The sequence below is a fragment of the Diabrotica virgifera genome, chromosome 1, assembly GCF_917563875.1.
Source record: "Diabrotica virgifera virgifera chromosome 1, PGI_DIABVI_V3a".
Classification (NCBI taxonomy): domain Eukaryota; kingdom Metazoa; phylum Arthropoda; class Insecta; order Coleoptera; family Chrysomelidae; genus Diabrotica; species Diabrotica virgifera.
Genome location: NC_065443.1, coordinates 169,594,514 through 169,608,585, shown reverse-complemented (window position 1 = coordinate 169,608,585; position 14,072 = coordinate 169,594,514). Strand labels below are relative to the sequence as shown.

At 35.0% G+C, this 14,072-nt stretch overlaps 1 protein-coding gene across 2 annotated transcripts in view; it reads left to right on the top strand.

The window, feature by feature from the left end:
• LOC126878850 (death-inducer obliterator 1) overlaps positions 1-14,072 on the top strand; it is a 234,578-nt gene that overhangs the window by 77,081 nt on the left and 143,425 nt on the right. For both annotated transcript variants that reach the window (XM_050641744.1, XM_050641743.1), the window contains exon 6: positions 4,622-4,779. In XM_050641744.1, coding sequence (XP_050497701.1) covers positions 4,622-4,779 — 158 coding nt within the window. The remainder of the gene's footprint in view (positions 1-4,621; positions 4,780-14,072) is intronic.

The following is a 14,072-nucleotide window of genomic DNA, read 5'->3' as shown; positions in this document are numbered from 1 at the left end:
TGGTGCCTTCTTTGGGTTTAGGGTGACAATTACGTCTCTAATTTCTTTTGGAGTAAATAGTTTTATTCGGTCCTGTATCTGTAGTGGTTCTTCTAATATTTGGTTCGCTTCTGGTACTTGGTCGTCATTTAGTGGAGTAAAAACTTCTGCTAAATACTCGGCAAATAGGTCAGCCTTTTCTTTATCACTTTTTGCCCATGGTCCTGGTGGTGTTAAATTTTTACGTATTGGAGTTAATGCTGTTATTGGCTTTCTCTTACTTTTTATGGGCTTCCATATAGAGTTGTCTTGTCTTGATAGATTGGTGATGTAATTCGTAAATGACTCATTTTTGACTTCTTGCAGCTTTGATTTTAATTTGTTGCTGATGCGATTGTATCTTGTTCTGCTGTCTGGTGTGTGTGTTCGTTGCCATGCAGATCTAGCCTTTCTTTTTTCAACTACCAGTTTTTTTATTTCTAAAGGTATATTACTTATGTTTCTGTTGGGACTACTTTGTGGGGTAGCTGCATACTGTAGTATGTTTATAAATTTGTTATAGTCCTCTTCTATTTCTTCCGGTTTTTTCAGCCTCGTTGTTATTTCGATAGTATCGTGAATTATTTGTCGGTAAGTGTCCCAGTTTGTTTTATTGTTGTGCAGGTGGAGTTTTGGTTTTTTAGTGATAACTGTTGTACTTACCGTTGCTATTATTGGGCTATGGTCAGTAGTTAGGTCATAGCTTGGTGTTATATCTGTATAAGTTATACCAATACCGTTTGTTATGAAGAAGTCCAATAAATCTGGTTTTTTGTTGGGATCGGTCGGCCAGTATGTTGGTGTTCATGTTGAGATAAATGAGTAATTTTTATTTTGTATAACATGTGCAAGTTCTCTGCCTTTTGTTGTTATAAGTCGTGACCCCCACAAGGTATGCTTGCTGTTGTAATCTCCCCCAGCAATGAATTTTGGTCCTAAAGTTTGGAAAAATTCTTCATAGTGTTCTCGTTTTAGATTATGGCGAGGAGGGCAGTACACAGCTGTTACGTTGACATTATATGGAAGTGCTTCAACGCTTACTGTCGTTGCTTGGATGTGTTCTTCTTTGTACTTCAGTAGTTCATGATGTTTAATATTTTCTTTGATGAGTATTGCTGTACCTCCGTGGGCTGTGCCGTCAGGATGCTCAGTATGATATAGTTTATATTTAGGTATGTTAAAATAAGTTCTCTTCGTAAAGTGCGTTTCACTAATTAAAAATATGTTAATTTTATTTATGTCTAGAAATATTTTCACTTCTTCTGTATGGCTTGGAAGGCCGTTGGCATTCCATTGGGCTATTCGAAGAAACTTAGCCATTATTTCATTTTGTTCATAAGCATGGTAAGCATGTTGAGGGCCATGCTATTTTGTTGGATTAGTTGGTTGAATAGATTCTTGAATTCTTCCAAAAACTTGTTTAACACAGTGGTTGTATCTTCTGTTTGGTTGTGTTTAGTTACTTCAGCGTAGCTCAAGCCCTGGGGCAGTGGATTGGATAGTTGTTGTGTGTTTCTTGTGTATATATCATTTGTGTAGATTGCTGATGGGTTTTGATGCTCTCCATTGTTTTTGTTGCTTCCTTTGGTAAGTTTCTTATAGTGATCACATCCCTTATAATTGGCTGGGTGACCTCCATTGCATAACGCACATATGGCTGGCGTCTCCTTTGACTTTTTGCACGTGGTGGTATTGTGTGGTATTACAATATGATTTGGAATGTCCATATTGTTGGCATCTCATGCACTGTATTATACTGTTTTTTTTTGAGTTCGTGGAGGTTCTATGTGTATTACTCTGTTCTGTAGGCCTGTTATATTATAGACATCTTTATTGTTTTGCGCGGGTTCTAAATCTACAAAGAAGAGATTAAGCGGTTCTTTGGTTTTTTGTTGTTTTACATTAACTATGTTTCTCACTTTGTGCCCTAACTGAGATAGCTCACTTTTTATGTCATCAGTATTGGTTGAGTGATGTAAGTATCTGATCACGATTCTGTAGGCTCGTTCTTCTTTTAGTTGGTACGTTTGATGGTATATATTTTTTTCCTTGAACTCCTTAACCAATTTTCGGTATATTTCTGGTGTTTCACAATTTATTTTGACAACGTTGTTTATTAAACTTTTTGTCTGGTATTCTTCTTTTTTCGCTATTTCCTCTAATTGCTTTGTCATCTCGTTGAAATCCTGTACCCCGTGTACAAATATTGGTGGAGGTTTTGGTATTTTGTTGGTTTCTGCGTTTCCAGTATTTTCTTCTGTTTCTTTCGACAGCGGTTGGAATCGGTTACCTGTTTCAATTTCGCTTGGATTTGGTTTGTTGTTATGTATTTTCTTCCTTTTATTGCTTCCCATGACTTGCCAAGCGTTTTTACTGTTTGTCTGATTTTCTTCTTCATCTTCGCTGGTTGATGTCATATAGTGAGTTTCTCTGTCTTCGATATTTGCACTATTTTTACTTGATGTCGGCATTTGCTGCTGAACTGGTTGAGAGAGATAGTTTGTATTTGCTGTCTGTATAGGAGTTGTATGATACTGTTGTTGCATAGTCGGCATATTCATGTTCATTGCATTTTCTGGTTGGTTCATCATTGTTGGCTGCCACTGTAGTTGGTTATTGGTTGTTTGTGTTATTTGTAGATTTATTGGATCACTCTGTATGTTTTGTTGTTGATAAACTGGTTGTCCATTTCTGAACCCAATAAGATTCCCCGAAGGGAACATATTGTTTTGTTTTTCTCACTTATTGCTAATGGGTTTTTTTATTGTTGTTGATAAGATAATTAGAATTCTTAATCACCGGTTTTTTCGGAGCGCTTTAACGATGTTTACACTTCGATGGCCCAGCGACGACTGTAATAATTATTAAGGTCTAAATTTTGATATTATTTTGAATTCTTACAGTGTTCGCATCTTCAAAAGGATTCTCTTCTAATCTCTCCAAAAGCCTGTCTTCATGAGCGGTAGATATTTTTGGTCTTCCAGAACCTTGCTTTCTTTCGAGAGTTTGTTGTTCTCTCCATCTTTTATTAATATTAAAAACTGTTGTTCTGCTTACGTTAAGATGGTTTTTAACGGCAGATAGTGACCAACCATTTTCTAATTTCGTTACGATTCTTGCTTTTAGTTCTTTGCTAGCATGTGGAGCCATTTTTTGAGGTTGAACAGATTAAGTTATCTGACAAATTTTAAGATTTGGCAGTGACATATGCAAATAATAAGTGTCGGTTCGCTAAACTCAGACACAATTGGCTAGTGATTTTAGTAAACAAAAATAATTACTAAATAGTTAATAATTACTAAGTAGTTAGTAATTTTGGCAAAATTGGCCAAAAACAAAAAAATTACCTACTAAAATCACTAGCCAGTTGTGTCTGAGTTTAGCGAATGGACTATATTTATGCTTCAAAATACACTGCTCAATTTTCTACAAAATACGCTTTAGTGTCGTATCAGTTTTTTTAGGAACCAGCTGTACATACAGTATTGGAAATCTCTTTTGTAACATAGGTATTTTCAATGCAATAAATTAGATTCTGGATTTGCAATTAACCAATGTAAATTTCAAGACAACGCCGCGATGTTTTATATTTAATTCATTTGTTCGACTGCACTGGACTGAGGAGCCCCATCGGATTGCATCGTTTGTGCAATAGCCAACGGTAAATGGATTACAGTCGAACAAATGAATTAATTTTAAAACATCGAGACGTTATATTGAAATTTAGACTGGTTAATTGCAAATCAGAGATCTCAGTTCGGTGCAGTCGAACAAATGAATTAAATATGAAAGATGGTATACACTGGTTAATTGCAAATCCAGAATCTAACTTATTGCATTGAAAGTCCTATGTTTCGAAAAAAGATTTCCAATACTGTATATTATGTCTCCTTGCAAGATTTAATAATTCTACTTCCACCATATAGCCATTGAATGATACATTTCTTTGGGAGAGCCTCTTTGTGATGTCAGATTTCTGCTAGGCGGTTGTTGGTTCAGACGACTCCAATAGGGCTTTTCATTCACAGTCATTTGTTTCAAGCTTCTGTCATGTGTCACATAATATTAAGATATCTACGACATACGTTATTGCTATCTACAATAATACAAACCAAGTTTTCTTGGATTCGAAGCCAATAGCTTCCTCCTAGCAAACGCCTCCTAGCGTTTTTCAGTGCTTTAAACCAGGTTAAATAAATCTCGGTTAGCTAACCACATTTTTCTCTGTTGACTGCATGTCATCCAACCATCTCGTTCTGTGCCTTCCTCTTTTCGCCTTCCTATCGGCTTCCAGTGTAATATTTTCTTTGTTGTTTTTGCATCTTTTTGTCTTAAAATTTCATACCCATCATTAAATTCGTTAACCTCGTCGTTTCTCCTGATTCCCCATGTACCGTCTTCCTCTTGCATCGGGCCATATACTTTTCTCAGTATCTTCGCTCTGTTGCAGTACAGATATTCCAAAAATGGGATAAGCATATGTTGCGGAGCGTAAAGACCAAAATGTGGTGGGACACTCACATTATAGCTCAAGGCGCGTAAGGTGTTTTAATATGTATACAGTACATAGAAGATATTTCAGTATTTTTGGTTTTTGTTTTAGAATACGTCCAATGACGTTATACAGGGTGGAACACAAATAGTAAGGCCAGATGGAAGGGTTATCATTATACCACCATTGGAGAGACCAACGACGAGAAGCAGGAATAAAAAGACAACATCAGTTACAGCTCCAGCTGAAGATAGCAAACCGTCTTTCAAGTATGTAATTAATTTTTAAATAATTAATATTCAGTAGAAGAGTATCTTAATCAATTACTAAAAAATTACAGTACCTTTATATTGTATAAGTAACTCAAGTATTATCTATATTTGGATGTCATATACAGCAGCTTAAACTTTTTAGTTCCTAAGGTTGTATTATGCAATTTTCAATGTATTTAAAGTTTGCAATAGATTGTTTTTGGTTTATTGTCATTATCTTATTTTTATTTTGTGTTCTGGCCTTGGATAAAAATATTGCAAAATTTTCAGTGACTATAAAGCATATTTCCATTCTATAATATTGATTTATAAAATTGAAGCGCCATATATTATTGACCAAATGTAGAAAAAATACATTTGGTAAAATATATAACATTGTTTTTGTTTTCAATTTCACATACCTAACTTCAATATGCCATTAAGAGGCAACAGTAGCGATCAACAGGTAGCAACACTCGGTCCAAGATTGCGGCTGTAATTTGAATATTTTGTCGAGACATTTGGCACACATATTCGTAATATAATAAAGAATGGCGGTAAAGAGCCCAATTTGAGAATTATGTTAGTATGTGGAAATTACTCTATAACTAAATAAAGTACATATTGCAAAAAGGAGCCTGTACCGCCATTAAGAAGAACAAAGAAATACACTTTCTTCAAATCAACTTTTTTATTCCATGCCTAGATTTTGTGTCACGTTGGATCTACTAAAAATCGATTTTCTATAACAAGAAATCGAACGTGACTGACTCGGCAATATTTAGCGCGCCTATGAGTATAAAAATTATTGTTTTTGATAGTTGAATGTCACTGTCAGTGTCGAATTACCGACGCACTGTTGTCTCACTGTTGAAAGTTCGCAGAACTTTCGAAAAACAAAAAATATTGATCACGCGGTACTGTTTACTCTTAATAAGTCCACAGTAATTAATACATCAATACAAAACAGTGTAAAAGAAATTTTATTTTAATACTTAGGGCCGGTTGTTCGAACGCTAATCAAAAATAATCATTATCAAATATTTATTTACTGTCACCAACTGTCAATGTCAACTTCGATTGGGTTGCTAAAAACATAATTATTGATTACAATTATGAAATTAGTTAATCAATTATGTTAATAATTGTTATGTTAATTGATTAACTAATCTCATGATTATAATCAATTATGTTTTCAGCAACCCAATCAAAGTTGACATTGACAGTTGGTGACAGTAATTAAATATTTGATGGTGATCATTGTTGATTGGCGTTCGAACAACCGGCCCTAAGTAATACTATATTAGATTTCCGGCCTCCTATTTAAGAACTTTTAAAATACAGAATCAAGTGATGTGCTATAGTCAAACATTCATAAGGATTGGTATGGGTTAGTTTTTTCTGGAAGCTATCAGATCTACACTGGTCCATCTAACTAATTGGGTTATTGTACTGATACGACTCTTAAAGCGTATTTTGTAGAAAATTGAGCCGTGTATTTTAAATTATAAATACTTATTATTTACACTGGAAAAAATGAAAGAATACCCATGAACGATCACATCAATCACTTATTTTGTATTTGCTATCTTTTTCTATAACAAACGTTTGTTATTTAATAGAAAAAGACAACAAATACAAAATAAGTGATTGATGTGATTTTTCATGGGTATTCTTTCATTTTTCCGACTGTACATACTGTCACTGCCAAATCTTAAAATTTGTCAGATAACTTAACCTCAAAAATGGCGGCTTTAATATTTTATTTAGCAAAAATATATTTTATTCTAATTTATGTAAAAACTATCATTTATATACTCTTTATAAAATGCAGGAATTCAAAATAATATCAAAATTTAGATCTTAATAATTATTACAATTTATGAATTAACATAATATGTAGTCAGTTGTTTGTTTATTTTATTGTTTGTCTGTCATAATAAATATAATATAATGTCAGATCAATCAAATACACTGCTCAAAATGATCAAATCTTACTAAGAGTTGTATCAGTTTTTTTAGGAACCAGCTGTACATCTGTTAATTGTTATACTATTCCTAAGGACTTTGACAGATCTGCTATATATAAGCTTTCTGTCCACCCCATGGACCCTTTCATTTGACTTTGGTATTCCCAAAACTCTTGTACCAAGGTGACATTGAACCTTTTCAGGCACAACAGTGTGCCCATACCATGACGATACTATAATCGCCCTGTTTAAACCCTAGTTAAGCTCTGGTTTCCTCGAAACCAGAGCAAATTGCGACCGTAATATTACGGCGAATGGCATCAGAAAACTGTACCACGCACAACGATAGCAGTGGTTTTCAAGGAAGCGTTAGAAGCCACTGCAACGCAATATGACGGTGCCGGTATATTATTAAATGCGGTAGCCAACGCGGCGAGAAACATTCAGTCAACAGTTTATTGCGGTGGTGAAGTGCTTTTGTGTTTGATGTAGTCAATAGTAATGGAACTCATCATTCTCTTTGCCTTATCCCTATGCGGGGTCGGCTTCCCTAATTGCATTTCTCCACACAATTATATCTTGGGTCATATCATTGTTAATCCCCTTTACCAACATGTCCTGCCTTATCGTCTCCCCCCAGGTCTTCTTTGGTCTTCCTCTCCTACTCCTTCCAGGAATCTGCACTCCAGCTATTCTTCGTATTGGGTGATTAACGTCTCGCCGTTGAACATGACCAAACCATCTTAACCTAAGCTCTCTCATTTTGGCATCAATTGGTGCCACACCTAGACTTCCCCTAATATACTCATTTCTAATTTTTTTCTTCTTTGTCACTCCACTCATGCATCTAAGCTTCCTCATTTCCGCCACATGTTCCTCTTTCTTTTTCACTGCCCAACATTCAGTGCCGTACATCATAGCCGGTCTTATGGCTGTTTTATAGAATTTTCCCTTCAGCTTCATTGGAATTTTTCTGTCACACAACACACCACTCGCTTGTTTCCACTTCATCCATCCAGCCCTAATTCTACTGCATGCATCTCCATATATTTCTCCATTACTCTGTAATACCGATCCTAGGTACTTAAAACTATTGCTTTTCACAATCATTTCACCATCCAAAGATACCATTTTATTTGTAGTAGCTCCATCTTTAAATGAACATTCCAAATACTCTGTTTTTGTCCTACTAAGTTTTAAACCTTTTTCCTCCAGAGCTTGTCTCCACTGTTCCTGTTTTTGTTATAAGTCTCTTTCACTATTTCCTACTAACACGACATCATGAGCATACATTAAGCACCATGGAATGTTACCCTGTAGTTTAGCTGTTATCTGGTCCAAAACTAATGAGAATAAATACGGACTAAGCACAGAGCCTTGGTGCAATCCTACTTTCACATGAAATTTATCAGTCTCTCCCACACCTGTCCTAACACTAGTCATTACTCCCTCATACATATCCCTCACAATCTTTACATATTCACCAGGGACTCCTTTCTTATTTAGTGCCCACCACATAATCTCTCGAGGAGGAACTCTATCATATGCTTTCTCAAGATCAATGAATACCATATGAGCGTTTGTTTTTTACTCCTGTATTTTTCCATCAACTGCCTTATAATGAAAATTGCATCTGTTGATCTACCCTGCATAAAGCCAAATTGATTCTCGGATATTTCGGTCTCTTCACGTATCCGTCTATCAATTACTCTTTCCCATATTTTCATGGTGTGGCTAAGCGTGTGTTTTATAGCCCTGTAGTTTGTACATTGTTGTATATCTCCCTTGTTTTGTAAACAGGTACCAGTATGCTGCTTCTCCATTCGTCTGGAATTTGTCCAACTTCCATAATTCTATTAAATAGACCTGCTAGCCACCTTGTTCCTGTCTCTCCCAATGCTCTCCATACTTCCCCAGGAATATCATCTGGTCCTACCGCTTTTCCTTTCTTTATTTTTTGAAGCGCTTGAGCCACTTCCTCGTTGGTTATTTTGGTGACCATTGCTGCTACTGTCTCCGTTGACTCTACAGGCTGTCTGTCAAATTCTTCATTTAGTAAGCTGTCAAAGTACTTTCTCCATCTTTTTTTTGACATCCCTTTCGTGAACTAATATTTTATTATTTTCATCTCGGATACATCTAATCTGATTAAAATCTTTTGCTTTCTTTGCTCTCTGTTTGGCTATTTTATATATCTTCGTTTCGCCTTTCCTGGTATCAAGTTGATTGTATAGGTTTGAATACGCTTCTGCTTTGGCTTTTGCTACTGCTACTTTCGCTTCCTTTTTCACCACCATATAGTTTTGAAGATCTGTGTCGGATCTGGTTTCTTGCCATTTTTTATATAATTTTCTCTTCTCTTTTATTTTTCCTTGTACTTCGTTTGACCACCACCAAGTCTCTTTATCCTCAAACTTTTTTCATTTATTTATTTATTTATTTTCAACGGGACACTGCCCAATAAGATTACAAGTTTGTAAGTCCAATATACATAATACATGTGTCAATAATAATAAAACTACAATAAAATAGTAATAATAAAACAATAATGCAATAAAATATAAACATCACAAACTTAATCACATAAATCAGATTCATATATCACAATAATGAATATCCAACAACTACTCAAACAAACGTCTGAGGCCAGAGATGAATTCAGACTTCGGTGCAAAGAAATCTAGATCAGGTTGAGTGTTTGCGCATCTTAGTGCTCGAGATAAAAGGTTGTTATATGCATAGTTGGTTCTATGGATAGGAACATAGAATGTTTGATTTAATCGAGTTCTGCGGAGAGGTACATGGAGACCAACCTGCTCAAGTAGCTGAGGACACAAAACTGTTGAATTAATTATGCCATAGAGCATCCTTGCATCCTTAATTACTCGTTGGTCACGCAATGAGAGAATACCCAATTGGGTTTCAGTTTGATAATAATTTAACTGATTTAACTCAAAAGGTATACCCAGTTTATATGCTATGTACCTTAAGAACTTGTGTTGGACTGTCTCGATTTTTGTTATGTAAATATTGTAAGATGGAGACCAAACACAAGAGCAATACTCTAGATGAGGTCTAACTAAAGAACAATATAGTAATTTAATTGCATCAATATTCTGAAAGTCTCTAGTGCATCTTTTTATAAAACCAAGCATTTGTAAAGATTTGGAAATTTTTGATGTATAATGTGATTCAAATAAAAGTTTACAGTCTAAATTAATTCCCAAATCACGAATTTCAGTAACCCAGTCAACAGGAATATTCTGTATATTATAATTATATTCTATTGGGTCTCTCGATCGTCCAAAAGAAATAGCATGACACTTAGATTCATTCGGGGCCATGGCATTCAACATACACCACTCACTCAACCGATCAAGATCATGTTGAAGATTAATACAGTCTTCTGTATTGTTGATAATTGTATAGAACTTTAGATCATCTGCAAAAAGCAGATGTGAACTGTGTCGGAAGCAGTGGTGTATATCATTGATGAATATGTTAAATAACAGGGGCCCCAAATGTGAACCCTGAGGTACTCCTGAATGAACCTTAATCTCACTGGAAACAATATCCCTGATACGCACCATCTGAACTCGGTCAATCAAGTATGTTCTCAGCCACTCAAGAAGTGGACCATTAACACCCATTTGTTTAAGTTTAAATATTAAAATATTATGGTTGACCCGATCAAAGGCCTTGGAGAAATCGGTGTATAGTGCATGTACCCTACAACCCCTCTCCAATGCTTTCCTCAGGAAGTCCACAAATACTAGTGTGTTACATTCTACCCCTCTCCAATGCCTTCCTCAGGAAGTCCACAAATACTAGTGTGTTACATTCGGTTGATCTGTTATTCCGAAATCCAAATTGTTGGTCTACCAGTTGTTTTTCAAGTGAAGCTTTAAGATAGTCACATACAAAACATTCAAATATCTTTAGTATTACACTAATTATACTAATGGGCCTGTAATTATTCACCAATGAATTATCTCCCGCTTTATAAATGGGTGTTAAAAAACTATTTTTCCAACATTCTGGAAATTCACCCGTATTTAAGGATAGATTAAAGATGTGAAAAAGAGGTCTGGATAATATAAAACAACAGTTCTTGAGAAAGCTAGGAGGCAATCCATCAGGACCAGGACCCTTATTCGCATCCAGTTCTGATAATTTTAGATAAATATCAGATATAGTTATGTTAAAACCAGTCAGATTAGTAAGACCAAATGTAGGTGAGTCACTGGGTATGACACATATTTGAGTGGAATATACTGTAGAAAAATATTCTGCAAAAATATTTACAATTTCTGGTCCATGACCGGATTCAACACCACCATACCTCAACACAGCGGGCATAGAGGGCTTTCCTCTCCGTGAATTCACAAACGACCAAAATCCCTTCAAATTATTTCTTATTGATAATTCTGTTAAGTAAATATGATTTCTGTAGCTTTCAGCTTTTAACAATTTACGATTAGCCCTCAGCTGTGAAAAAGTCTGATAATCCAGAACTGATTTAGATAAAAGATATTTTTTGTGAGCTTTATTTTTCTCAACTATCCGGTTCTTTAACTCTAAAGAGAACCAAGGAGGGAATCTACGTTTTGAATACCTTTTTAGGGGGATGAATAATTCTATAGCTAAGTAAACTATATCATAGAAAATATTTACAATTTGATTCAGTGTTTTTCCTAAAAATAAATTATCCCAACAGAACTGTGACAAAAAATCAGTTATTTTCACATAGTCAGCCGACTTGAAGTCCCTATAAAAACCGTCACTAACCAAACCACCATCATTGGGGCGCCTTTTGGTCATCTTTATCTCAAATTCCAGGCGTGGGTGATGCATACCCTCCCTCAAAATAGCTTCATTAGCTCTGGACACAGTTACATCAGCATCATCGACCAACACCAAGTCCAGAATATTACCAGTTGCATTCACAATAGTATTGGACTGAAACAAATTGTGGTATGCACACATTCCTGACGTTTTCCCAAGTATTTCAATAGCAGTATCTCTAATACTACTGGCCATTTTTCTCCAAGTTGTATTGGGGCTTCCTTTCATGTAACAAAATATTTTTTCTACTATTTTTCTCCTGAATAGACCTTCTTTCTCATCTTTCAGCAGCCACCACTTGATTTTTGTGGTCCTCTCCGATATTTTTGTCTAGTTTCACTTTTTACTTCGATGTCCAGAACAAGCAGCTTATGTTGTTGGCTTACTGTCTCACTAACTAGTACCTTGCAGTCCTTGCATTCACGTATGTCTTCTTTCCTTATCATGAACTAGTCTATTTGGGATTGATGTTGTCCACTTTTGTAGGTAATAAGTTTAGTTTCTCTCTTTTTAAAGAATGTGTTAACAGTCGCCGTATCCAATGCTGTTGCTAATTCAAGCATGTCATCTCCAGCTTCATTTCTAGTTCCAAAGCCTAATCCCCCATGTATTGTTTCATATCCTGTCTTGGATTGGCCCACATGTGCCAATGGAATGCTACAATAGTACAATGCAATGCTACAATAGTAATGGAACTATATAACTTAAAAGCAGGCATAATTTCTGCTTCGGAGTCAATGGAGTTGAAACACGGTTTGTTGGTATTGAACAAAAATCGTCTTTTATATTATATCATAAGACGTAAGACTAGAGTCAAACGAAAATATTCTCTGAACATATTTTCGTTAGTATATAAATGGCGACAAATTAGTATTTGGTGTGCAACATCTACAGTTCTATTTTTATGAAGATTAGATTTACTTCTTTTATGGATCTATTTCTCTGATTCCTCACCATCTAGCACTACTAAAAGACCAACATCGAGGTCGTCTATGGTCGCCCGTTTTCAACGCAAAACCGTACTGATGACGCTTTCTGAGTTTACACATTTCATTGCCGCAATAAATAACCCTGATTTTTCCATCGCAATCTGACATTCATCGCATTATTACGGCCGCAGTTTGCCGGTACCGCTTTCGAGGAAACAAAGCTTTAGTCAAAACTTTTCTCTCTGCCATGCATCGCCTGGGCATGATGGTGTAGTCCGTTCTTTAACGGTAAAATATTGCAATACCTCTAAATTTTAAAGAACCGCTTGGATTCACATGAAATTTGGCATACACATAGCTAACAAGTCAAAGAAAAAAAGTGATATTGTGCCGATATGTGCTTTTGCCCTGGGGGTGGTTTTCACCCCCTCTTGGGGGTGAAAAAATATTCGTCCAAAGAAAGTCAGGAAATGGATAAACTGGCTAATTTTAAGTAACTTTTGTTCTATAGAGTTTTTTCACTAAGTCAATACTTTTCGAGTTATTTGGCAGTGAATATGTTCATTTTTTCAACAAAATAACCACACTTTTAGATGGTTTTTCGCAAATAACTCAAATAGTAAGTACTTTGTCGAAAAAATATTCTTAGCAAAAATATAGCCTGTAAAAAATTTTAAAAAATGGTGTATATATTACGTCTCTACACCTAGTAGAAGCAGAGTTATAGCTAATGAAAAATAGGTTCATATTCGTCAAATTCCAAATGGAATACTTTAACGTGAAATAACCAAAAATGAAGCACATTTCGGGGAAAACTCATTACAACTTATTTAAAGTGTTTAAAAAATACTTCATTTTTGTTATAAAAATAATTCTAGCATCAAAATTAAACAAGTTACGCTTAAAATAAAGTTAGTCCCTTTTGGTTTTGGTAAGAAAATCGAGAAAATCACGCCCTAATTAGTATCTTAAATGAACTTAATCGTTACGACTTCACAAGTTTTTTGACTCGTGTATATATTGTTTATATGATCTGTAAGTTTCATCGGTTCAAAGTCCTTATTATTGAAAGGGCTGTAGTTAAAAGGGATTGAATGAGTCACTGATCACGAATGTATGCAAATTTTGAAACACCAAATCTTAATCAATTTTTGTCTAACAGAAAAACAAAAAAATACATGATATTCAGAAAAGCAAATCTGACTTTTTTTTGTTTTTCGAGATTTTTGGTATCTCTAACAATTTTTAAGTTATTTTGAAAAAATGTATATTTTTCAAAATTTAAATTTTTAAAAATTTTACTTTGAAACCAAATTTTTTCAAAAATAAGCATTTTGAATCGATGAAACTTACACATCGTATAAACACAACATAAGTAAAATAATTTGTGGAGCGGTAGCGATTAATTTCATTTAAGTTGCTAATTAGTCCTGTCGCCAGGGGGGGTACAACGGCCTCCTTAATTCAGATGGACTTACCCAAGTTTTTTTTATATATTTTGACCCGTAGAATACGAATTTTTTGGGTAACAGTTGATCCGGATGTCGATAAGATTGTTATAGACAAA